This window comes from Nematostella vectensis, chromosome 6 (genome assembly GCF_932526225.1).
Source record: "Nematostella vectensis chromosome 6, jaNemVect1.1, whole genome shotgun sequence".
Taxonomy (NCBI): Eukaryota; Metazoa; Cnidaria; class Anthozoa; order Actiniaria; family Edwardsiidae; genus Nematostella; species Nematostella vectensis.
The window spans coordinates 642,032-668,568 of record NC_064039.1 but is presented as its reverse complement, the minus strand read 5'-3'; the positions used below and the strand labels follow the sequence as shown (position 1 = coordinate 668,568).

At 38.9% G+C, this 26,537-nt stretch overlaps 4 protein-coding genes across 4 annotated transcripts; 2 read left to right on the top strand and 2 right to left on the bottom strand.

Annotated features, from left to right (window-relative positions):
* Positions 1-80: 80 nt before the first annotated feature.
* Positions 81-6,798, bottom strand: LOC116617828 (serine protease HTRA2, mitochondrial-like). The gene is made up of 4 exons (XM_048729219.1): positions 6,041-6,798; positions 5,360-5,590; positions 1,345-1,643; positions 81-347 (listed from the first exon to the last, which is right to left on the bottom strand). Exons 1-4 carry the CDS (start codon positions 6,695-6,697, stop codon positions 182-184), a joined length of 1,353 nt encoding a protein of 450 aa, XP_048585176.1. The 5' UTR covers positions 6,698-6,798; the 3' UTR covers positions 81-181.
* A 1,938-nt stretch (positions 6,799-8,736) lies between these two features.
* On the top strand, positions 8,737-21,800 carry LOC116617826 (receptor-type tyrosine-protein phosphatase R). The gene is made up of 16 exons (XM_032380857.2): positions 8,737-8,878; positions 8,982-9,280; positions 12,323-12,448; positions 13,077-13,235; positions 14,551-14,655; positions 15,559-15,773; positions 15,905-15,994; positions 16,186-16,285; positions 16,563-16,644; positions 17,161-17,237; positions 17,311-17,448; positions 17,577-17,711; positions 17,969-18,129; positions 18,354-18,414; positions 19,196-19,248; positions 19,380-21,800. The coding sequence occupies exons 1-16, from the start codon at positions 8,791-8,793 to the stop codon at positions 19,519-19,521; spliced, it is 2,031 nt and encodes a 676-aa protein (XP_032236748.1). The 5' UTR covers positions 8,737-8,790; the 3' UTR covers positions 19,522-21,800.
* On the bottom strand, positions 21,677-23,911 carry LOC5511498. Its single transcript, XM_001631834.3, has 2 exons — positions 23,669-23,911; positions 21,677-22,904 (listed from the first exon to the last, which is right to left on the bottom strand). The coding sequence occupies exons 1-2, from the start codon at positions 23,742-23,744 to the stop codon at positions 22,591-22,593; spliced, it is 390 nt and encodes a 129-aa protein (XP_001631884.2). The 5' UTR covers positions 23,745-23,911; the 3' UTR covers positions 21,677-22,590.
* Positions 23,912-24,023: 112 nt separating this feature from the next.
* LOC116617829 (octopamine receptor beta-2R-like) lies at positions 24,024-26,338 on the top strand. Its single transcript, XM_032380859.2, has one exon. It carries the CDS (start codon positions 24,454-24,456, stop codon positions 25,627-25,629), a length of 1,176 nt encoding a protein of 391 aa, XP_032236750.2. The 5' UTR covers positions 24,024-24,453; the 3' UTR covers positions 25,630-26,338.
* Positions 26,339-26,537: the final 199 nt, after the last annotated feature.

Sequence of the window (26,537 nt, the reverse complement as noted above, 5' to 3'; positions counted from 1 at the left end):
ATCATTATTGACATTATTATTATTAATCCAAAAAGCATAAGCACTTAGTGCTTTTATTAAAATAAAAGTCTGTGGCAACGTTTGGAAGTGCATGAGAGATCATTTAATCTGCATTTAAAAAAACAAATAATACTCTCTTTTATTATGTTGAATTTGATTTTAACACTAACTTGGGTTAATTTTAACCCACAACTTGAGGGCTAATTGTGACATGTTTTATTTGTCCTCCTCTAACTATCTCAATGTCCAATGTTTCCCCCTTCTTTACAAACTCATAGACCTCCTTGGATGTTTTAATGCTGTCATTGTTTATTTTGACGATAACATCCCCAGATTTTAAACCAGATCTAAACAAAAAAAATCACAATTAGCAAAAGTAATTAGTAATAAAGGAACTCACAATATCACACAATGTTTTTTTCCCCAGTCAGTACATACATAGAGTAGTAGCTTTTCCCAGTCAGTACATACATAGAGTAGTAGCTTTTCCCAGTCAGTACATACATAGAGTAGTAGCTTTTCCCAGTCAGTACATACATACAGTAGTAGCTTTTCCCAGTCAGTTTATACATAGAGTAGTAGATTTTCCCAGTCAGTACATACATAGAGTAGCAGCTTTTCCCAGTCAGTACATACATAGGGTAGTAGCTTTTCCCATTCAGTACATATATAGAGTAGTAGCTTTTCCCAGTCAGTACATACATAGAGTAGTAGCTTTTCAAAGTCAGTACATACATAGAGTAGTAGCTTTCACCAGTTAGTACATACATAGAGTAGTAGCTTTTTCCAGTTAGTACATACATAGAGTAGTAGCTTTTCCAGTCAGTACATACATTGTAGCTTTTCCCAGTCAATACATACATAGAGAAGTAGCATTTCCCAGTCAGTACATACAGAGAGTAGTAGCTTTCCCCAGTCAGTACATACATAGAGTAGTAGCTTTTCCCAGTCAGTACATAGTCGCCTGAGTTAACAGACCCCCACTCAAAATGTGGTCACTAGCCAACATGATGTACCTGTTAAGCGGTCATACTTTAGGGGGTACTATAGAAAGTCCCCAAATGCAAATCTTCTATTTGGTATGTACATTTCTCATAGCAGTACTAAAAAAGCAAATTGGAGGCAAATTCTATTGACAAACATCAGAGATAGCTAGGATTATCTGCCTGTGAGAATGGATAAAAAATGGAAGAATCAATTTGGAATAAACATAGTGATGTGAAAAAGGGTCCGTCTAATTTTTACTTTTAACATTATTGAATAGGCATACAAAGAGAATCCAAAACTTGTTAAAAATAACACAGATAACAAAACAATTAAATAAACAAAAATAACAACACTTACTTGTGAGCAGGTGATTCAAAGTTAACCTCTGCAACAAAGACGCCACCATTGATGTCCTCAAAACGTGAATCTCGTCTCTGCAGCTCTTCAAGTATCTGGGGGGTCAGGCTAAGCATACTGATTCCAATATACCATCGCTGACGAGGACCCAGCCTTCTTGGGCTAATCCCACCACTTTTTAAACCCCTTCTTTCTGGGATTCCCTTCAGGAAATCTTTAGCAGCATCAATAGGTATAGCAAATGATATTCCAGCAGCAAACTTGACAGTTATCACATTGATGCCAATTACTTCTCCATCCTAATAAAATCAAAATGAAAATAATTTAAGAAAATTTCCAATAAAGTATTGAGTAATTTCCATCAAGGGGTTTTAGAAATTCCGTAACAATTCTGTAACTTTTCCCTGTAGCTTTGGTTTAGTGCCATTTTGTAGATATGTCTAAATCTTGCTATTAGATAACTATTACAGCCTCTGCACTTACTTATCACTCTCCAAATTAACAACTCCCCCCCCCTTATTATAATAGAACAAGTTGCACTCACCAAATTAACAAGTGTCCCCTCCAGAATTATAACACAGTAGAACAAGTTGTACTCACCAAATTAACAAGTGTCCCCTCCAGAATTATAACACAGTAGAACAAATTGCACTCACCAAATTAACAAGTGTCCCCTCCAGAATTATAACACAGTAGAACAAATTGCACTCACCAAATTAACAAGTGTCCCCTCCATAATTATAACACAGTAGAACAAGTTGTACTCACCAAATTAACAAGTGTCCCCTCCATAATTATAACACAGTAAAACAAGTTGTACTCACCAAATTAACAAGTGTCCCCTCCATAATTATAACACAGTAGAACAAGTTGTACTCACCAAATTAACAAGTGTCCCCTCCATAATTATAACACAGTAGAACAAGTTGTACTCACCAAATTAACAAGTGTCCCCTCCATAATTATAACACAGTAGAACAAGTTGTACTCACCAAATTAACAAGTGTCCCCTCCATAATTATAACACAGTAGAACAAATTGCACTCACCAAATTAACAAGTGTCCCCTCCAGAACTATAACACAGTAGAACTAATTGCACTCACCAAATTAACAAGTGTCCCCTCCATAATTATAACACAGTAGAACAAGTTGTACTCACCAAATTAACAAGTGTCCCCTCCAGAATTATAACACAGTAGAACAAGTTGCACTCACCAAATTAACAAGTGTCCCCTCCATAATTATAACACAGTAGAACAAGTTGTACTCACCAAATTAACAAGTGTCCCCTCCATAATTATAACACAGTAGAACAAATTGCACTCACCAAATTAACAAGTGTCCCCTCCAGAATTATAACACAGTAGAACAAGTTGCACTCACCAAATTAACAAGTGTCCCCTCCATAATTATAACACAGTAGAACAAATTGCACTCACCAAATTAACAAGTGTCCCCTCCAGAATTATAACACAGTAGAACAAGTTGTACTCACCAAATTAACAAGTGTCCCCTCCATAATTATAACACAGTAGAACAAGTTGCACTCACCAAATTAACAAGTGTCCCCTCCATAATTATAACACAGTAGAACAAGTTGTACTCACCAAATTAACAAGTGTCCCCTCCAGAATTATAACACAATAGAACAAGTTGTACTCACCAAATTAACAAGTGTCCCCTCCATAATTATAACACAGTAGAACAAGTTGCACTCACCAAATTAACAAGTGTCCCCTCCATAATTATAACACAGTAGAACAAGTTGTACTCACCAAATTAACAAGTGTCCCCTCCATAATTATAACACAGTAGAACAATTGCACTCACCAAATTAACAAGTGTCCCCTCCATAATTATAACACAGTAGAACAAGTTGCACTCACCAAATTAACAAGTGTCCCCTCCATAATTATAACACAGTAGAACAAGTTGTACTCACCAAATTAACAAGTGTCCCCTCCATAATTATAACACAGTAGAACAAATTGCACTCACCAAATTAACAAGTGTCCCCTCCAGAATTATAACACAGTAGAACAAGTTGCACTCACCAAATTAACAAGTGTCCCCTCCATAATTATAACACAGTAGAACAAATTGCACTCACCAAATTAACAAGTGTCAACTCCAGAATTATAACACAGTAGAACAAGTTGTACTCCCCAAATTAACAAGTGTCCCCTCCATAATTATAACACAGTAGAACAAGTTGCACTCACCAAATTAACAAGTGTCCCCTCCAGAACTATAACACATTAGAACAAATTGCACTCACCAAATTAACAAGTGTCCCCTCCATAATTATAACACAATAGAACAAATTGCACTCACCAAATTAACAAGTGTCCCCTCCAGAACTATAACACAGTAGAACTAATTGCACTCACCAAATTAACAAGTGTCCCCTCCATAATTATAACACAGTAGAACAAGTTGTACTCACCAAATTAACAAGTGTCCCCTCCAGAATTATAACACAGTAGAACAAGTTGCACTCACCAAATTAACAAGTGTCCCCTCCATAATTATAACACAGTAGAACAAGTTGTACTCACCAAATTAACAAGTGTCCCCTCCATAATTATAACACAGTAGAACAAATTGCACTCACCAAATTAACAAGTGTCCCCTCCAGAATTATAACACAGTAGAACAAGTTGCACTCACCAAATTAACAAGTGTCCCCTCCATAATTATAACACAGTAGAACAAATTGCACTCACCAAATTAACAAGTGTCCCCTCCAGAATTATAACACAGTAGAACAAGTTGTACTCACCAAATTAACAAGTGTCCCCTCCATAATTATAACACAGTAGAACAAGTTGCACTCACCAAATTAACAAGTGTCCCCTCCATAATTATAACACAGTAGAACAAGTTGTACTCACCAAATTAACAAGTGTCCCCTCCAGAATTATAACACAATAGAACAAGTTGTACTCACCAAATTAACAAGTGTCCCCTCCATAATTATAACACAGTAGAACAAGTTGCACTCACCAAATTAACAAGTGTCCCCTCCATAATTATAACACAGTAGAACAAGTTGTACTCACCAAATTAACAAGTGTCCCCTCCATAATTATAACACAGTAGAACAAATTGCACTCACCAAATTAACAAGTGTCCCCTCCATAATTATAACACAGTAGAACAAGTTGCACTCACCAAATTAACAAGTGTCCCCTCCATAATTATAACACAGTAGAACAAGTTGTACTCACCAAATTAACAAGTGTCCCCTCCATAATTATAACACAGTAGAACAAATTGCACTCACCAAATTAACAAGTGTCCCCTCCAGAATTATAACACAGTAGAACAAGTTGCACTCACCAAATTAACAAGTGTCCCCTCCATAATTATAACACAGTAGAACAAATTGCACTCACCAAATTAACAAGTGTCAACTCCAGAATTATAACACAGTAGAACAAGTTGTACTCCCCAAATTAACAAGTGTCCCCTCCATAATTATAACACAGTAGAACAAGTTGCACTCACCAAATTAACAAGTGTCCCCTCCAGAACTATAACACATTAGAACAAATTGCACTCACCAAATTAACAAGTGTCCCCTCCATAATTATAACACAATAGAACAAGTTGTACTCACCAAATTAACAAGTGTCCCCTCCATAATTATAACACAGTAGAACAAGTTGTACTCACCAAATTAACAAGTCTCCCCTCCATAATTATAACACAGTAGAACAAGTTGTACTCACCAAATTAACAAGTGTCCCCTCCATAATTATAACACAGTAGAACAAGTTGTACTCACAAAATTAACAATTGTCCCCTCCATAATTATAATACAGTAGAACAAGTTGCACTTACCAAATTAACAAGTGTCCCCTCCATAATTATAACACAGTAGAACAAGTTGTACTCACCAAATTAACAAGTGTCCCCTCCATAATTATAACACAGTAGAACAAGTTGCACTTTCCAAATTAACAAGTGTCCCCTCCATAATTATAACACAGTAGAACAAGTTGTACTCACCAAATTAACAAGTGGTCCACCTGAATTACCCACATTGATGGGAGCATCAGTTTGGATGTACTCCATCTCACGGTTAGGCAGACCAAGCTCTCCCCCTCCTCTGTGTACAGTGCTAATGATTCCTGATGTCACCGTGTTGCTAAGCATCAAAGGACTACCCATAGCGACCACCCATTCACCAGGCCTGAGCAATGAAGACGACCCCAGCTTGATGGTTGGAAACTTTATTTGCTGGATAAATAGTGTTGGACATGGGTTATTTGAGCAAGTCAGAATTAAATTAAAGAGAAATGAAAATATCACAAAACTGCCTCTAATCAAACTAATATTGATTTATTACACTGTCATATATGTTAAGGGGAAGAGATTGGTATAATATTGAGGACATCATTGCACCAAGTTAATTAGTTGGATAATTAGTTAGTTAGGTATGTAATTTCTTACACACTTTACTGCTTTCCAGAAAAAGAAAAAAGGGAAAGCGATTGTAAAATCTCATCATGGTAGCTTACTAGAGGGAGCAAGGAGGGGTAGGGTGGGGAGAGCTGTAGAGTGAGACAAGAAATCATCTGGCCAATCAAAAACAGATGTCTGACGATTGCCTCCCTCCAAAACAACCGTTTCTATGTGAAGCTATGGGAACGCCTGGTCATCTTAAGAATGTTTACGTGACATACTTACTTGCCCATTAATTGACTTTAGTTTGATTGCTGCCAAATCCTTTACAGGATCTAGGTCTAGCAACTCCCCACGGAACTCCTGCCCATCCTTAAGCTTAACAGTGACATCTGTGGCGTTCTCCAACACGTGAGCGTTAGTCAGCACCAAGCCATCCTCGCTAACAATAAACCCTGATCCTAAACTACTCGGCCCCCTGTGTCCCCTCATGTAATAACCCGACATTCTTCTATCGGTCACTTCAATGCGCACAACTGCCGGAGCCGCCGTTTCCACTGCATCAGCAATAAAGTTGAATCGCTTGGAAGGCGGGAGTGATCCATTACCTGGGTCTGATCTAGCGTGCACCTCAGAAAGAATGCTTATTTCTTCGATTTCTTTCTGATTGAAGAAGTTTCTTAGTTGGTAGCCTACAAAACTACCGAATATAAGGGAGCCAATATAGGGCCATGTCGTCTTAAACTCCCGTACGTAAGCGCTGTTATTACTAGTCTTTGAGAATAGAGAGCATTGCTGTTGAGCGAAGAAGACTCTTCTCGTCGATTGGAGAAAATACATAGAACGGGAAATTTCCCCGAGTCTCTTGGTGGCGGCCGCCATCTTGTCTATCCGACTCAACACACAGGGAACCCATAGTGGTTTCAACACACACGAGCCCATTTTGGAAGGTAATTACAAAAATACTAGTCTTTATACAAGTATATCACAACATCATGACGCCATAAATTTGAATCCATCAAGTCATCTTTTGATTTACAGGAGAGGCGGTGGAGTCCAAAGTGGCGGTGGATGTGTTTGTACCGCAAAATAATACAAAACGTTTAAAATGTGTAATGTCGTCATCAAGCAATAGATTTATACATGTAACGCTCGATTCATATTTAGGTATGTTAACCGCGCTTTTATGTAGAAAACAAAATACACATACCCGGTAGTAAGGGGAACAAGCAACAATTTGGAATAAACGTAGTGATTTGAAATAGCGTCTGCCAAATTTCTACTTTTAACATTATTGAATAGGCATACAAAGAGAATCAAAACCTGTTTACTATAACACAAATAACAAAACAATTAAATAAACAAAAATAACAACACTTACGTGTGAGCAGGGAATCCAAAATTAACTTATATGCTATCCAACCTTCCGCGCATTTATAGGAAAAAAACCCGATAGTGGTAGCATGTGCCCTCCTGACCCTTTCCGTCCGTCCGCCCCCCTTCCCTGCCCTCCTGACCCTTTCCGTCCGTCCGCCCCCCTTCCCTGCCCTCCTGACCCTTTCCGTCCGTCGTCCGCCCCCCTTCCCTGCCCTCCGTTAAAAAAACATCTTTAGTGTGAACCGGCAATTGTTTATTATTGTGTTCATTTCGTGTTGTCTGGAAAGCTTACTTCAATACTGTAGTTATATCCAAGTCATTAAACTAAGCTCTTTAAAGAGACCAACTTCGTCGTTTTATTTAAAAAAGGCATAATTTACCAAAGGATCAGCTCCGATATAACGACCACTATTTTACACTACTGAAGTGGTTGCCTACAGCAAAACAAGAAGTTGGTCAATGACATATGTCAAGTAAACCGGATAAACTCATCTAGAACACTTGTTTTATATTTCCTTTTACGTCGGTTGATTTTATCACCCAACCAGTGTTGTCGGGGTGCAGTATTTGTGGCTGATTGACGCCCGCAGGGTTTCTCTCTCTACAACTACAATGAGACGTTTTATTCCTGAAAGGTTCTGTTATACCTGTTCGGTCGGGTGAGGGTATATTGGCTTTGGTATGTCCTGCATACGTCATGATTTTATGAAGTATATTCAGTATCTTTAAAAGGCGCAACGTTCTCTAGTATAATCACACTCCTAACTGATCCAGTAAAAGAATGAATGGCAAAACATTACCACGCGTTTTTAAACAAACAATGCTCAGACTAAATGCAATAATGTGCCTCCTCCTTGTATACCCTGCCTGTATGTCTTGCCACTACAAATTGAGCGTTTGTTTTGATAAACCTAGTTGTGAAGAGTTTAGTCTCTAAAAGACACCCGCCTTCTGATTTTATTGTTGTTGTTGTTTTCATCCTCTGAACAGCTGTTGAAAATTTTACTGTATATATTATACTTAACTATATAGCTGAAAAAAGCTTATCTGCCACTCCTGTGAATGGAGTAATGAAAGAAGATCGGTGCCAGTAAAACAAGCTTTCTCAAAAGTTGTTCAGAACTCTATTTTGAGCATCCTTTTGACCTAGGTTGACGCAGCGACCGGAAGCGGGATTGCGCGAAGACAAAAGAAAGAGGGAAAAAGGACGTCTTTTCCAACTTTATGATGTCCGTGTCGCCCTGTGTCCCCGAGGATGTAACAATACCTTTACTTCAAGTTAACCATTTGCATGAAATTTGGCGCTAGGACACCAGATCGTGTATAGCAAAAGTGTTTTGTTATTTTCATTTTTTATTCATTCATCCATTCACTTCTGTAAAATAATTCCTGAACGTGCTTGTTGATATAATGGCAGGTACAACAAGGTAGTGCGGTGTTCCTTTTTGTGTTTCTTTTCTGAATACTTGAACCTTAATATTAAGTGAAAAAATATACTCATAGACCAAATTGATCCCTGAGACTGTCTCCTGCCACATTCACCTGTAAACAAGAGGTGCTTTAAATCACGTGACTCGAGTGTTTTCACGCATGCGTAATTTTAATATTTTCACTCAACGTTCGGAGTCGTGGCGAGAAAGAGTTGTGATGGAGGGAAGATGGTTGTTCGTCTTTTCGAATTTTTACTCTTGTTACCCTTTTTGTTTCCGAAGAATGGTGTAATAGCATTGAAGCTTAGTCATCCAGGTATAGTTTGGTTGAGGTTTTATAATTTTAGACCTAAGCATTATAATCTTTGAGACAATTTTCTGAGCTTCGGTTGTAATGTTTTGTTTCTCTCTTTCGGCAGTGAGTGAATTGGCGTACGCTGGTTCGTACAGTCAAAATGACATGGAAATACCTGAGTTTTACCGTAATAATCGCCACGAGAACGACCCCAGAGACACAGAGCTACGTAGGATATATCTATCGCCAAATAAGAATTCTAGAACACTTGTTCTACGCAGAATTCTAAACTCGAAAACATCGGAAGATCGCATTAAAATCCGCGATGTTGTTTCGAACCTGTCGGAAAGAAGAAAGAATATTACTTCCAAAAAGACTGGGAAAATTATGGAGGATGTTCCACGGAGATATGTTATAGTCTTGGTAAGGATTTGAGTTATACAGAGTACATAAATAAACTCTGATATAACTTTTTGTAATGTTGTATCCGGCACGACCATCAAACTGTCGTGTCTTCTTAGTGAGAAAATGTTTACTGTGTAGGTTGTTTTTATTCAATATCCTGCCCGTTTTTCGTCCCTTAACGTAAGTTTAGGTCATTACAATGGAGATTTGAAGGGTTGATATCATTTGCGAATAAAACTTCCGCTTTTTTTTAGAAAAAAAATTACCAAAAAATATTTTTAGCAACGCTCTGGCACTTGTATGATCTTTCGTCAGATTTTCCTTTTATAAATTTGATCAGGTTGCGCGATCATAAATCGACTATTTTGTGGTTATCTCAAAGGTTCATTTTTTTTGTTTTGTTTACAGCTGTAATATAAGCACCGTATCAAAAAAACTCTTCGAGTTTTACGTTGGTTTGAAATATTTTTGCGACTTCCCGCTAAACTGCTCTAGCCATAGGCGCTCTGGGGATTTGTTATCATAAAGTTTATTATTAACGAAACATCTCCCATTGTTGTGTTAAATTATTTTGTGGCGTGATATGTGCAAACTTTTTTTTTCAAGTCGCTAAGCCAAGGCCATAATGTAAATTCTTTCTTTACATAAGATAAAAAAGGGAATAAGTTCAGGGAAAGCGGACATTTTGGAATATCCTTCTGTGTATTCTCAACTTTAAAATAATTGTTGCATTTTGCCACCCACCCTCTGAGATGTCATTAACTTTGCTTCTATGGTGATTTGATACCGTATGATGCTTAAAATGATTATGTTTCCTGTCCCAGTTGATATAATTATGTAGATGAGTACTTTTAAAAATGAAATCATTTATCCAAAATATAAAGTCGGTATTTTGCCATAATTCATTTGATGATACCGTACTGATACAAGATTACTGAAGTAATGTTATTATAATGTTAGCCATTTGTTACAAGGAAGTGTCATAAAACATAGCAAAATCCAATATTGAACACTTTCTCTCATTTGCCATAAAAAATCTTGTACCAAAGTTTGAACCGTATGGTATAACTAGATAGACTACAGACAAGCTGTAGAAAAACTAGATGGCAGACATGGTGTAGACAAGCTATAAATCAACACAAGGTTGAAAAGTTCATTATGTACTAACAGAGTAGAAGAGGCATTCAAAATTCTTTTCAACCTTGTGTTGAAACATGTCAGTAATTGTGTAATGACATGCTTTTGTTAGAAAATTCCAATAGAAGCTATTTTAATTTCTTCTGACACCATTTTTGTTTAGAGTCTTTTGACACTAAATGTTACAGTATTTAGTTTGGTGCATATAGTGCCAATTTAATTTCATCGTATATTTAAATCTTTGTGAAAGAATGCGAATTATCTTGATAGTCATTTTTTTTTGGCCATGGATTGCTCTGTCATTAACTCCTTCTATTGAGAATTATTTTCATGGTTAAAGAAATCTGACTTATTTGGTTCTATGGAAGTACATTCTTTTTGTGTCATTTGAAAAAAAAAATGCATTTCTTAGTTGACTATTAACAGCATTCATCCTTTGCAAAGAAAAGCCAATTGAATTTAAAAAAGAAGACCAAAAATATTCTATAATTAACTGAGAATTCTATCAGTGCTATTTACAAAGTTTAGAGACGTGCATACATTTCAAGTTCTATTTTTTAAAGAGTTACAAAAAGGCAGCATCACTTCATAAACATACCTGTTTACAAAATTTGTTGTGTCCAGGCTTAAATGATGATCACATGTAGACCAGTATCACACTGTAAATAAATAAAAAAACTTTCTCTTCAAAGAATAATTTATAATATGTGCAGAATTTAAAGGCACCATTCTTACTTTGCTAAAAATATGCAGCTCTTGATAATTATTTTTTGTATAATTTACTTTGAAGCATTTACATTTTTAATGATTAAAACACCCCAGCTGGAAGGTGAAAAGAGAAGAGACTCTACTCACAGAGTATTAGCTTTTCAAGTACAGAAGTCAATCACCAGTTTTCTAAAATGTGAGGCCACAATTTGTTCTAATTAATCTTGCACACTGTAAAAGCATTGCATTTAAACGCTTGTTAATTGAATCATTGTGAGATAGTATTAGATGACTTAGAGATACATCAAAAGATATGTTTAATATCTACAACATTTCTTTTTCCCACAAGAGATATCATTTATGATTTTGGAAATTAATTTTAACCACATATTCTTTTTATTTACTGCTGTTGCTCAAAAATTGTTTCCTCTGTAGGGAGTTACTGTAGGTTATTGGAGATAATTATCTTGTTTTGAGGCTAAATGTGTTTATTCAAGCTGTTCTATCATCCTGATTAAACATTCTTAACTTTTCTTATAGAAATCAATCTCAAACCATTTGTTTAGAGTCACATGTGTTTAATGTAGGGTTCAATATCCATTATGAAGGTGACATATTCTGGCAGTCTGATAACAGTGTCAAGAACCTAGATTACTTAATTACTTTTGAGGTGAAGCTTTACCTATCTTACAATTCAGTGCTGTTTTTAGTGAATTAAGTACATTCAAGCTTTGTTATTACTGGTTATCTACTTAGAAACTTGACTTTGGGATTTGTGAGATGTTTTGATAATACAAAGGATCATCTAAATTTGCTTGCTTGAATTGTTGGAAAAGACTTACAGAGATGGAGAACCCAGTCATGATTTCTTTTCTAAAGGGACTTCAGCTGCCTGGAAAATGTCAACAGAGGTCATGTTAGCTAGGGATATCCTCAAAAAGCTCAATTTTAAGGCTTCTGAATGTTGTATGGAATACTTACAGTGATTTAAATATGTCAAACAAGTGCTAAGCATCTGAATTTTGGTTTGTTATGTGATAAAGATAATGATCTTTAAATGTCAAAATACCCCAAGTCTGATCCACATTCTTAAAAAAACTTCACGAAACTGGTAGTTAGCTTTGCTATTCGAGGCAGGAGGCTTGTATACTAGACTATAAAAACTCTCTGAGTAAATGATTGAGTCTAGATGACCCAATTATTTTCCTCCCACAGAATATTGGTACCAACCAGAAAGAGTTTTCATTATACCAAGAAAAAGCATTCAGTTCAAAACTATCTCAAAGCCTGAAGAGGTATTTCTTTCCTGGTGCTTACTGCAAAATACTCCACAACACCCCGGTAAGTCAAGGATGGAACCCCAAGGGGGGGGGGGATGTTAGCCATAAAAATTTTAGTTATCTTTTAGGTTATAAAATCCTAAAAACTGCTATCCCTTGGGGGATATTAAAATAGTTTTTTGATTCTGCTATCCCTTAGGGAATAATGAAAAGTTTTTTTTAATTTAATTTGGTTTCCCTTAGAGGGTCTAAACCCAATGGTAACCCTCAGCGGTTGAAACTTTTCAATAAACCACAAATCAAGTACTAAGCAGTTTATAATTATGGCTTTATCGAGTTACAAGCTAATGGTAAAGCAATCTTCTAGAATTTAAAATTGCTTTGACCATGCAGAATATAATCTGGTTTTATGGTAGTCCTCCCCCCCGTTATCCCCCGTAAAATGGTAATTAATAATTATTTGGTGAGGCAAGTATGAAGAAATAGCTTATAGCAAGCCCCCTTGCCCACCCCACCCTCCCAAAAAAAGGAAACCTTGTTTTACATTAAAAAATACTATGTGATACTCATATTTTTAGGGGAGAAGGATGGTGGTGAAGTTACTGTGGGTGCCCTTTGTTTGGATGATGAAGGATATCATTGTAATACATATGTTTGATGCTAACATCCCAAAAATTGAATTTTTTCAGATAAGTCTTTCTAAAGTCCAGCTGGAGGTGTACTGCAAATCAACCAGAGAAGTTTCTCTTCCAAACTTTATCCCAGCACCAGATGTCACACGATCTCTAGACACCTTTGAAATGCGGCCCTTTCTAAAGCAGTTCAATGTCACTGCATATGGAATAAAGGTGAACTGCTGATCATTACGTAAAGTCCATAGAATCGATTTGTGTCCCAATGCTGTTTCCTTTTAGTTGCATCCTGCAAATAAAACAAAAGATATAGAAAATATGCCCATGCCCATCCTCGGAGACCCAGGGGTATTTTCCTCTAACGTTTCACTCACGAGAAAAATAACCCCTGGGGAACAGTGGCAAAAAAGCCGTCACGGTGCCTGGGTCCCTTGGGGATTTAAAAAAAAACATGTCTAAAGCTGTCATCGATCAATTGGAGACAAATCACTGTGGGAAATCTTACGCGTTTAGATATATTTTGCCGTTTCGCCAGCTCTGTCTTTTGTTATTTAAGGAAGAAAAAATGGGTTAGCCTTCTCTACTCAGAAATGTAAGGTAATCGGGAATTATTGCCGTGTTTGCGGGGAAACAGTCTCAGATAATAAAAAATGCACGAGCTATTCAGATCGCATTTGCTTGGAGAACAACTCTCCTCGATTACTGGAAGGAATGTATCACAAAAGATGGTTTTACGGACTTTATTTGCACATTTTTTAAGCCAAGGATCTACTACATCCTCTCTGTAAGCTTAAACTTTGGTGCCAAGTAAAATAGATTCACCGCTTCACTGCCGAATGACTCGTGACTACCAAGCATGATCCTTGCTTTTCCCTTGACTAGAATGTCATTGTCCTTTGGGTTGGAAAAAAAAAGCGGTACGTATCCCGATTGAGTTCAGATGGCGAACTGGTCACGGATTATCTACTGGAGAAGACAAGTTTCAAAAACTATCGGGTTCCCTCACACATTTTCAGCATGGCTTGAAAAATCTAACTCTTTCCAAACCCTGTAGAGGTAGTTGAGCAAAAACATCCTGTCGTTTGTAAAACCCCTCTAGGACCCAAAGCTGTTCTGGCTTCAATGAAGACGCTCTAAACATGTTTTTTACCGCTGAAGTGATGTCGGGAATTAGCCGTTCGAATAAGAAGTTGTTCACGCTAGAAGTCATATTTGATCTCTAGCCAACACAGAACAATTTATGTAAATTTTTGGTGCATTGTTTGGGAAGCGCGCCTGTGATTGGTCGACCTCGGGAGGTCGGCCAATCACAGCTCACCATAGGCCTAGATTTTTTTGCCAAGTTTGTTCCTTACTGTTCCCCAGGGGTTATTTTTCTCGCGTGTGAAAAGCTAGAGGAAAATACCCCTGGGTCTCCGAGGATGGCCCATGCCGAGTCACTTATAGGCCAAACATTCCTATGATAGTCATTACCCATTCATGATTAATTAATCATTGCAAGTATGCCTTATTTGGATTTACCCCATTGAAGGAGTCCCCAGAGATGGATCTTGCTGTTTACCAAGAGATGTGGTTTCCTGTGGCAGTGGTAGCAGGGATGAGTGTCCTTCTTATCATCTTGGCCATTGTCTGCCTGGTAAGTATTACTTTAACGAACTCTTTCCAGGCACATTCTGGGTATAAATGCCTTATCATCTTGGCCATTGTCTGCCTGGTAAGTATTAAGGGACTCTTTCAAGGCACATACTGGGTATAAATGCCCTATCATCTTGGCCATTATCTTCCTGGTAAGTATTACTTAAAGGAACTCTTTCCAGGCACATACTGGGTAAAAGTGCCTTATCATTTTGGCCATTGTCTGCCTGGTAAGTATTACTTTAAGGAACTCTTTCTAGGCACATACTGGTAAGTGCCTTATCATCTTGGCCATTGTTTGCCTATTACATTTTAATTTAAAGTTGTTTCAGGCCCATACTGGGTATAAGTCAGGGGTTCTTCCCATCTCAACCTGATAGGGATGCTCATAATTTTTTTACAGGTCAAAATCGGGCCTTTTGAGCGTAGCTTTTTTGGTCATGTAGGTATTTTCAGGGGTATTTTTCTAATTTCCTGACGAGCATCGCTATGTCTTTTACCCTGAAACCTTGCTATGTATTTTTCCCTGAAGACCTCCCTACAGGTGTAAGTGCCCTATCATCTTAGTCATTGTCTGCCGCCTGGTATGTTCCTCTGTGTAATGAACTCTTTCCAGGCTCATACTGGGTATGAGAGCTCTGTCATCTTAGCCATTGCCTGGGTTTTCATAGAATTACTCAATTTCAAAAAATTTTACTTAGCAATCCAAAGTGTTTATTGAAGGAACATCAAGGGTAGAGGGGTAAAGTATATTAAACACACAGTAAAATTCAAGATTTCAGTTTGAAAGGGTGTAAATGGGGGACTGTCCCCTTCCCCATACCTATTTTTATCCACTGGGCACTAGAGAGTTCACCCTTTGGATAAGCATGGGTTGATGTATCTGTGGGTTTTCTATGTGCAGCTTGTGTGTCGCCGGCGCATGTCATCCAGCGCTGAGGAGGAGCTCAAGCAGACAAAGCAGGTGGACCCAGAGAAGCTGCTGTACCCTGCAGTCCACCCAATCAAGACCATGTCTGCCAGTATGATCCAACCAGAGGCTGGGCGAGTGTATACCATTGCTGGCATGCCACCCAAGCCTAGAAAATGGACAGGCTCACATCTCTCATTATCTGATAGGTAAACTCTTGCCTTATTGTACTTATTATACCAGGACAGAAGCCTGTTAGCTCACCTATGTATTCTTATATCTTTAGTTTATTGTGCCTTGTAAAGTGCCGTAAATTATTTGTTATTTGTTTTTTTTCTAGACGTGGTTCTAAAGCATCCCTGGTTCTTGACCTGACATCTTCGTCTACTGACCTTGGCCCGGGTTCACCTGCACCTAGTATACGAGAAAGGTGAGTTTAACCCCTGGCTTGAGTTTGTAGATCATTCCACAACGTGGAAGCTTTGTATTTAAAATTTGCCTTCATTTGTCCTTGTTGCCAGCATCTCTGCTAAAACTCCCTAAAGCGTCAATTTTTAAGAGAATTATCCTGCAAAAGTGGTCTGCTTACTGGAAATATATCAATACTTGTTTATGTTGCAGTCCTGTTGAGGAAAAGCTTTCAGCAAAATCCAAACTGATTACCTTTGAAGAACTTGGAGAATGTGTTGACAATACAAAGCAATTATATGCAGAATTTTGGGTGAGTACTTTAGAGAATAAAGCCCTAAGTATTTAGTAGAAAACAAACAAACAAATATCCATAGGCGCTAGAAAACCTGGGCTAAACTAGCTCCTGGAAGTAATGGTGTTTGAAAAATCAGTCAGTCACCAATTCTGTATTTACATTGAAAAAAAAAACATACAAAATATCAGATGTTTAGATGATTATCTCTTTACATGATTTGTCTTTCAATTTTGAACAAAACCATTAATAAAGATTTGGCCATGGTTTTACAATTGTGCTGTTATTTTCTCAGGAAATTCCAATGAATCACCCTCCAGCAGAGGAGAGATTACCAGGATCGAGTTATCGCAATAGATATCCATCAATCCTACCAAGTGAGTACCTTACCTGAGTTGTGGATTGAGAATTTAGAGGGAATTTTGTGGATGATTATATAATTTACCCCAACAAACTCTGTTCCTCCTCCCCTTGTGCTTACCAGACGCATTCTCAGGATTGACCATGGGTGGGGTGCGCAGTCATAGGTATCATATGGGAAAAGCAAAGTATTTGAAGATTCCTTAATAACAAATGACCCACTTTTTGGCCGCCAAGGGGGGTGTGCGCGCACTGCCCTGTGTACACACCTGTTTACTGCGCATGTTAAAATCTACATAAAGGAGACACCACCATAGAAGGAAGAAGTGGAGTGGTTTCTTTTACGCTATCTTTTTCCTGGTTCCCTACTGTTTGTGTTATTTTCACACATCCATAATCACACGCTCCTTGTCTTCATATCCTTCCCAAGGAAAGGCCAGCTTCAAGGTGGTTTCAGCTCTTAAATAGAATATACAACAATTTATTATTGATTAATTATACATTCAGTCTAAAACTTGCATTGCAATTCACAGATTCGAGGACAAGGGTGTCCCTGCCACAAATTCCAGATGATCCGTTATCTTCCTATATAAACGCAAATGTTTTAAAGGTGAGATATCTGGGCTCTTTATCAGGCACGAGTCACACAGACAGCTGATAATTGTTTGTTCTATTGTTTGCAGGGCTATGGAGAAGAGATAAATGCATTCATAGCGACTCAAGGACCACTTTCCTGTACTGTGAACGACTTCTGGCGGATGATATGGTACCACCACTGTCCAATTATCGTCATGATTACCAAACTAAAAGAGAGAAATGAGGTAGGCTTTCCAGTAGAAGAACTCCCAGCATTTCAGCCATCCTGATCATTTTTTTCGATCGCACATTTTTCTATGATTTTTACTGGATGTTGTGTTGTGTGTACTGATTGAATGTTTTGCCATGGCAGACCAAGTGCGAGCGATACTGGCCCGACCCTACGTTTAGAATGCAAGAGAAGTATGGCGATATTGTTGTTACATTCGACTCTGCTCTTGGTCGAGACGGCTACCAGATCACCTCACTCTACATAAGCCATTCGCAGGTACATATTATGCAAGGCCTTTGACTGCTATTTAAACATCGTTATTTAAAGCCAACTCTCTCTGTTGTGTACATTTTAGCACTTTCAATCTTCGCGAAAAAATCCCGAACTTGGACTGGAGTTTGGACTTTTGAGCTTGTTGGACTGTTTGGACTGTTCAGCTTCACAAATGCTTCCATTTTTGTGACAGCAGCACCGGACATCGTCTGGAAATTAAACCTGTCTCCAAGTGTAATATATTTTTATTGCCTTGACAGTCTTTAGAGTCCCCGCGGCGACTGTACCACTACTGGTACACGGCGTGGCCTGACCATGGGGTGCCAGACTCGCCACGTCAGCTGCTGCAGCTAGTGGACGAGGTGCACCTCGCACAAGACCGAGACGACGGCAAGACAGGGCCTGTCGTGGTGCACTGTAGGTAAGTGCGTGGCATAGTAACACATTCCGGGCATGACATAGTAACACATTCCTGACGTGACACAAAGACCCAGGTGACGGTGCACTGTAAGAGTGCGTGACATGTAACACATTCCGGGCATGACATAGTAACACATTCCTGACGTTTTTGAAGGTTTTAATCAGTATGAATGCATAAAGTGAATAATATGTGCAGAACTTACTCAAAATCCTTTCTCCTCCCAGCGCTGGAATAGGAAGAACTGGATGCTTCGTTGCCACCAGTATCGGCATCAAACAAATTCAAGTAAGTTTCCCCCTTTCTTGGGTCATTCTGCTTGAGCGAACGCTCATTTCTCGCATTTGATAATAAGATTACCTGCTACCTTGACAACACCTTAGAAGCTTCAGGATTCAAGAAACGTACTGGTTCTGTGCGCTACAGAATATGACGGCGCAAGAATAAAAAGAAATGGAGTTCGCCGTCCGTCAAAACCGCTATTCTGTCACGCTGATTGTTTGACTTCTATCGGAGCCCAGTATAGCAAATGTCTCGAACAGGCTACCGAGGGGGTTCTCAGAAAGCAGGGCCTGACAAGGCTAGACCTTTCTTACGACTTTTAAATATTGAGGCTGAAATGACGGAAAAACATGACATGACGCTTCAAATAAGCCCATTTCACATCTAATAAGGAGGAAAATTTCTCTAAGTACTTAGTGAGTAATAGCAAACAAAATATCAAATGCGACTTTTTTAAATTGATGCGACTTTTTGTTAAGTGGCATTGAAATTTGAGCTATTCGTCCCTGATATTTTTTCCTTGATCATCCTTGCGCTGTGTATGGGATACACAGCGCAAGGATGATCAAGGAAAAAATATCTTAAAAAGTCAAAAACTGGGAATATGCATTTCGGTCTCACGTTATTTGTATTTTGAAAATCAAGAAACCGATGGCCATTGTTGGAAATTGTGTCTTCCTTCCCTATCTAGAATTGCGTATTTTTCAGGTTTTTCCGTCGTGGCTAAAAACCACAAAGTTCCTTCCAGCCATTAAGTTCTTCCCCTAATCTTTTCTCCTATTTGCAGAAAGAAAATAAAGTTGATATTTTAAAGATTGTATGCGGCATGCGAATGGAAAGGTACGTTCTTCGTAGAGCTGAGATGAACGTCGTGTCACGTGTTCTTATATTGAATACATGATTACCTTGCATGATCCGCGATCCTCTTTATATTTAATTTTTCTTATCTTGAATACATGAATGTCTTGTAGGGGAGGTATGGTGGAGACAGACTCTCAGTACGAATTCGTCTACCGCGCACTTTATCATCACTGGCGGCAGCTACGCACTTCAGGAGGACGACGCAGTACAGCGGGAGATGTAGTACTAGAAGCCATGTTCGATGACAAGTAATCTCCTACTTCACGCAACTCCGTCCAGCAATGAACACTACTTTGCACTCAAGAGATTTTGTTGCCTGTTACTTGAAATCCATGAATCTGCTCTCATACCGCATTGTGGTTAATACTATTCTGCTCTCTCTATATGAAGTCGTCTGTTACTTGGAATCCATTTTCAAGCACAAGTGATCTACTCATTATACTCCTGAGTGATAAACGCTATTCTGTACTCAAGGATTTTCTCATAGGAAACCTGGATCATAGACTAGCTTAAATTTTCGTGACAAAGCGTATGAACACCTGACTGTCCCACCAGCGTGAACTACAATATCTGTCACGTGATGGTATCACTTGTCATTCGAACATCAGCAAACTTCCTTAGCCATGTCATCGCTTGCTATCAGGTGATCGTATTGCACTTTGTCATGTGATCATCAGAACCCATCACTTGATTGACTTCAACAGGTAACCAGACTACCTTGACCATTACAAGGTCCAATGTTTGGCGCTTTTCCTCGCCAAATTCTTCAGCTAAATGGACCAAGGATGGATAACTGTGAAACACCACATACATGAGCTACAGGCTGCACTTACCTCAAAGCCATATCACACGTGCTACTTACTTATTTTAGAATGGTTATAACGTGTCTTATTTATCAGACCGTGAAGCATACGATTTCCGCCTACCGTCTAAAAATCGGGTTTTGCTGCGTTTGATCAGCTCTAAATGCAGAACTCATAATTTCTGTACTTTAAATTTTGCAAGACATTTTGGCTTATTCTAGTACAATGCTGTTGAGTGGCATCCCAATTTTAAATATTCCTAATATGTTGTACTCTATCAATCTCTACAGGATATATTGATCTTTTATTCACATTTTTAGCCTGGAATCCGCGCTGGTCGCAGAGTCCCAGTTGTAAATGATGGGCGTAACGTGACGTTTCATCATGTTCAAGAAATTATTATTCAAATTATTTATCGCTTGCATGTTTTCGCTTTTTCTCGTATTTAACAGGACATCCATTGTATTGAACTTCCAGTAAATTGCTCAATGTATTTTTCGGAGACAAAGGGGGCACATGCACCCCCACATCTAGGGTAACGCCCATGTTCTGACTCGTTTGAAAGACGCAAATGAAATAATACTTTTAAAATGTAGCTAGACTTGATCACGAGCTTAGGTAAAATATTACTCAAATGCATTTTTGATACTATTTTACTCTTTTTGAAAAGAGCACCTTTCTATTAGAAAACAGAGCGGTTAGTTTTCTCATTGCTACTGTCGTTAATAATTGTTAGATTTAGGCCGTACTGTATGATGCAAATCGTGCGGTTCTTGGGTTGAGTTATTTAATTATCCGTGGCACGACTGGGAGGAATATTATAACGCCCGATTTATACGTTGCGCTCTTGCCATGGCGAATCTAATTGTCTATTAGTATAAACACAAATGCATTAAGTTCAACGTTGATTCAGAAATTGCGCTCAATAGGTTGCAAGTGCTCAATGTTGAATCTGGGGTGGAACTTCTGTTTCACAAAATCAAAATTAATATGCTATTTCATATGACACATCAGCAGTTCGATGTATTAATAGGTGTCGACGTTTGACTGGTGCGGTCGTTCCCAGAACCATGCCGAACTTAACGTGTTAACAATCCAAACAAATGGATTCGGCACGGCAGGAGCGCGACGTATGAATCGGGCCTTAGCCATCTCAAATCGTCCACTAGATATTTATATAGTGGAAAATGATATCTTAAAATCGTAGTAAAACAACAAAATATTATTTCAAAAGACATAAATACAGGAGTTGTATAAAAAGAACTGCGGCAGGAAAAAGCGAAACCTATACTGACCCCTCTGGAAGCAACGATGCACCAGAACGTGAAGGAAACCTCTTCGGAAGTTTTTGTCAATCGTAGCAGTCGTTTCTCGCATCATTATTGACTCACTTTCTTGAACCTTGATTTCTGGTGGCCATGGAAGGTGTGTTCTCGTGGATGACACGTTACCGCAAGAATAACACATTTCAAAAGATAGGCCGGAAAACAGAAGACGTGCTAAGTCATTAGAACCATTCCTATGAAGCTTTTTGCTGTACCGCCGTTCTCCCGTACCAACTCCCGATAGCGTATTTTAGCACAAAAATGGCTATATATAAACAATTTGTCACAAAGGTATTTTATTTTAATCAATTGTACATTTATTGGAGATCCAATCTCCGTCCGGAAAGGAACAAATGTGTATAGGAATGTTTCTCAAGGCAATAAACGAATGTTGTGAAAAGGCTTTAATGCATTTAGTGTAAATGGGACCACTGGAACAGGGTTAATAAGAAGGATAAAGGAGAAACTAGTTATAGGGGGACCCTTTGTCTTTTTTCCAAGATCCCATGACCACCTCGATCTTGTCCGGGACCATGACCACCTCGATCTTGTCCGTGACCATGACCACCTCGATCTTGTCCGGGACCATGGCCACCTCGATCTTGTCCGGGACCATGACCACCTCGATCTTGTCCGGGACCATGACCACCTCGATCTTGTCCGTGACCATGACCACCTCGATCTTGTCCGTGACCCTGACCACCTCGATCTTGACCAATTTCGTCGCACTCGAGATATAAGTGATCGCCTGCTTTATATTATATGTACGTGAGTTTGTCTTTTCGTGGTCGCCCGCTTGCTATTATATCTACGTGAGTTTCTTTTCGTGATCGCCCGCTTGCTATTATATCTACGTGAGTTTCTCACTTCATGATCGCCCAAGTGAGTTTCTCTTTTTGCGTCTCCCAAGAATTCTTATCGACAGCACTCTATCTCGTCGGGAACCTTATAACAGCACTAGTAATCTTTATTGGGAGGCAAATCCTCCCTACCGCCTCCATGAATATCTAGTTGACCTTACGGTGCCCAATCAAGCTGAATGAAATCATTTGTTCTGTGAAAAATATAGTTTATTTGATTACAAAAAAGCCCACCGCCAAATTCGATCAATATTTTCTCCTTCCCTGAGTACACTTCTTAGAATTTTGTCTGAAATTCCTTTAAGTGTGCATGCGCACTGGTTATCGCTTGATTTAGCGGTCCCAGGGCCCCTCGTCCCCCACACTTCGCTTGTAATGCACATAGTCCAAGCCCATCTTCTCCCCCGCGTGGACAAGCACTATCTCGGTCTTAGCGATTATATCTTTGACCGCTTTCTCAGCCGTAGTGCCGCGATGATTTAGTGCCGCCGCCTTCTCCGCGAGTGCGACATACTGCTTTGCTGCCTTCAGGTCGTTACGCGCTTTGTTAAGTTTGGATCTTAGCTCGTTTGGCAATGATTTAAACTTCGTTGTTTTGTCGGCTCTCTTATTTGCTTCTGCTGTCTCGATCTGGGTTAGGCTACTCCCTGAAAAAGATAGCTTTGTTTGAATGTCCTTCGCGGAAAGAAATAGGTTACTTGGCGCAGAAATTTACTAAACCCCCACCATCACCCACCCATTCCTGAGCCACCCTTTCTTCTATTCTAATGTTTCAGATGAGTAAGAAAAGGTTATTCACATAAAGCCAACCAAGTGCAACTTCAGATTATCCTTCATAGCTACGTTGAAACGCGGCTTTTATTGACTGCCGTATACATTTGGACTTTAAATCCCCCCCCCCCCCCCCCCCCCCAAGATACACAACCCAACTCAAATACAGCCTACTATGTCCTGCAAAGCACAGTAGTGTTTAAAAGACGAACCACTGTATTTTCTTGGCGGGCAATCAAGCATCCCCGTCCAGAATAGATCTCCGAGTTTAAGGGCAAAGAAGAAGTTACTAAAATATAAGCTTCGGGTATTTTAACTTGCTTCGCGCGAAGGAAAGGTTTCCGCAAATAGGGAGAAACTGTTTTGTGTAGTCTTTCACAGAGCTCAAATTTGCCGCTCAATATAAACACGCGAAAAACGCAAAAAGAACTGCGAGATTCCTTAATCTCAATGAAACCTTTAAGAACGTCATATGGATAAACACACGGATTTTTTTTCTTGAGAAAACACGTTAATCAATGTTATGTAAACTATATGCAGTGATAATAAAACAATTGATACCATGTAATAATTAGTTAGTCTCTAACACAAAATTATCTCTAAAAAAGGTGACCCATAACAACGGCCCTTAAATACTAACCTTGCTGTTGTGGTTTTATCAGGGCGAACTTCGCGAATACTATCACGCCAAAAAGCACAAATAATGAGGAGTTCATTATCGCGTTCAATAAATACACTCCCAACTCAAGACAAACTCCGAAATTATGGAGCTTATCGAAAAACTCCGAAACTATCGAGCTGTGGTGTGTGCGCGAAAAGAAAAGGGTAAATAGATGAATCTGGTGAAAGTGTTTATATCATTGATTATTTAGGCAGTGTGAAGCAATGTAGCTGATGCGTAACAAAAATCTCTAAAAGGTCACAGGTGTGCGAGACGTATTGAACGACCAGTTGTTTATGGTCAATGTCTGACATACTAGCTGTCACAAGTACTCTATCACAATAACTCTATATATTTATATATTGTTTTCGTGAGATTCTTGTGTATAGTAAGCTCTTGTATAGTCCTACTACCCTCGTAAATATCATAAATGGATTCGCCCCCACCCCTTACCCCCTTAGTGTGAAATAGTTTAGGATTAATTCCCTGGCAACGAGATGCCTGTGAATGCAAATTTGGCGTTAGTTCATCTCCGCTTTACGGAGGAAGTAAGCAGTAACACGCAGTGTCTAAAATACAAGGAAAACACACTCTAATTTAAAGTCTTCTTCGGAGTAGGAGTTTAATTATAGAACTCCTTATCAGAGCAATCGAACAAAAGAAAAAAGATCGATCTATTTGGTGGAGTCACAGACGAGATTATTGGGCTGTGGTTGGATCTTGCATAATATTGAGTTTGACTTCGTCACAGCTTACTACAAGAGATGGATCTCACAAATCGCCCTGGGGTACCTAATAGTCAAGACTCAGAAATAACCAATCCAGGACAGAATGGGAATAATTCTGACACAAGTTTGTGGGAATCGAACGTCAGTGACTTGGTGAATGCAGCTGCGTTCTGCATCGTCATCTTGTTCACAGTATGCGGGAGTCTTCTTATCTTGCTCTCCATCGCTAGAAGCAAACACGTTAAACTACGCATTATAAGACAGTGTTACACCGCTAGCCTTGCACTCGGTAATTTGCTCATGGCTTGTGTCGTTATGCCCGTCAGAATCATCAGTTTCGTTAACAAGCCATTGTGGATGTCAAGTACAAGTTTGTGCGGGGTGTACAGCAGTGTTTTTGTGTTCTGTTGTACCGTGACAGTTCTATCTCTCACTGTTATGAGCATTGATAGGTTTTTCTCGATTCCTAGGTCCGCCAAATATCAGAAATTCCTTTCGAAAGGTCGGGTTATTGCTATTTCCATAGCGCTATGGCTTCTTGCAGCTGTGGTCTCCTTTACAACAGCTGATTTGACTTCAAGCAAAATTCGACCGAGCTGGGACTGTAAGCTGAACCATATATACAACCACATCTTTGTTTATCTGTTTGTGAGCATTGAAGTTCTAACACCAGTGTTGTTAATGCTTGCGGTTCATTGCCGTATCACCAAGGCAACAATGAATCACATGTGCACAGTCGACATCAGCGGCCGCAAGGTGAAGAACCTCGACTACTCTGATGTCCCAACCTTGAAACAGGAATCTGCCTGGGCAAGAGTGGTGATCAAAATCACCCTCAGTTTTATAATCTTCTGGATTCCTCGTTGCATCTTCCTGCTTCTAGATAACAGTAAACATGGCAGCATACATGAAATTGCAGATGGCTCTACAGAAATTCTCACATATTGCTTTGGCGCCTCGCTTGCTATTCTTCTTGCTTCTTGTTCTGAGGAGTACAAGAATGAGATGATGTTGATGGTATGCCCATTTAGCTGGTATCAGCGTAAACAGCACCAAAAAAAGTACACACTGCCTTCCTCCTCCAAAAGGATAAGCCCTGCTGATGTTACTCCCTCTAATTTGTACAGGACATTCTCAAATGATTCATTTCAACTAAGGGAAATTTCAAGATCACAGAGTACAACTGAGACTGATGAACAATCAATGTGTTAAATTCGATTCATAGATCAAATACTCCCCTCCTTTTTTGTTGTGTACCCAAATCCTTTGAGAATTCCTGGATTATCTCTCTTTTATGGCATTGAGTTTGCTAATGGGGTACATAGGCATATTTTTTATTTAAAAAATCTACAATTTGGCAAATATCTTGAATTAAAACTGCTTTTTGGCAGCGGGGTGCTTTTCCTTCCTACACAACCATCTTATCAAAGTTACCACCTAAAAATTGTAAATAGTGTACATGCAAGCAAAGCTATGAAGTAAGTAATCATAATTAATCATTTATTGATGGTGACTGATTATTCTTTATGTTATTGATGGCTTTGAGAAATAGTAGATTTATATAATTATTACAGCAAACCCAAAATCCTTGTCTCATTTGAGAATAGCGCGTAGTCCAACACAAGCGTTTGGGGTCGGTTTGTCTGGTTTGATTGACTATACGTGCTATTCCAAAACAAAGAAAGGAATTTGGGTTTCTGTCAGGTCACGCAACAAGGAATTTGGCTATAAAGAGTTGTATAAAAACATAGTTAAAAGCATGTTGTTGTTAAAAAAATTGGGAATGCAAGATAAGGCCGTCCTCTGTAAGTAACAGTATCAACAGGGACGGCTGAGAGTGAGAGAGACTGGGTCCCATTGCTTGGTTATATTATTTATCACACACCATAATAAAGTGAATAAAAAGTGATGATCAGTTTGAGCCAGTTTGTGTACTATATTGTTCCAGAGTCGCGAATGTCTCTCTTGTCTGTAACGAGAGAGATGCTCAAGGCTCTGGAACCTGGGTAGCTACGTTTCTGTGTGTGTAATAATAACAAATAAAAAGGAAAATAAGAAGAAATATCATAACAAGTTTTAGATGGTTTGACCTCTCCCACCCAATTTTTAGGGCAGTCAAA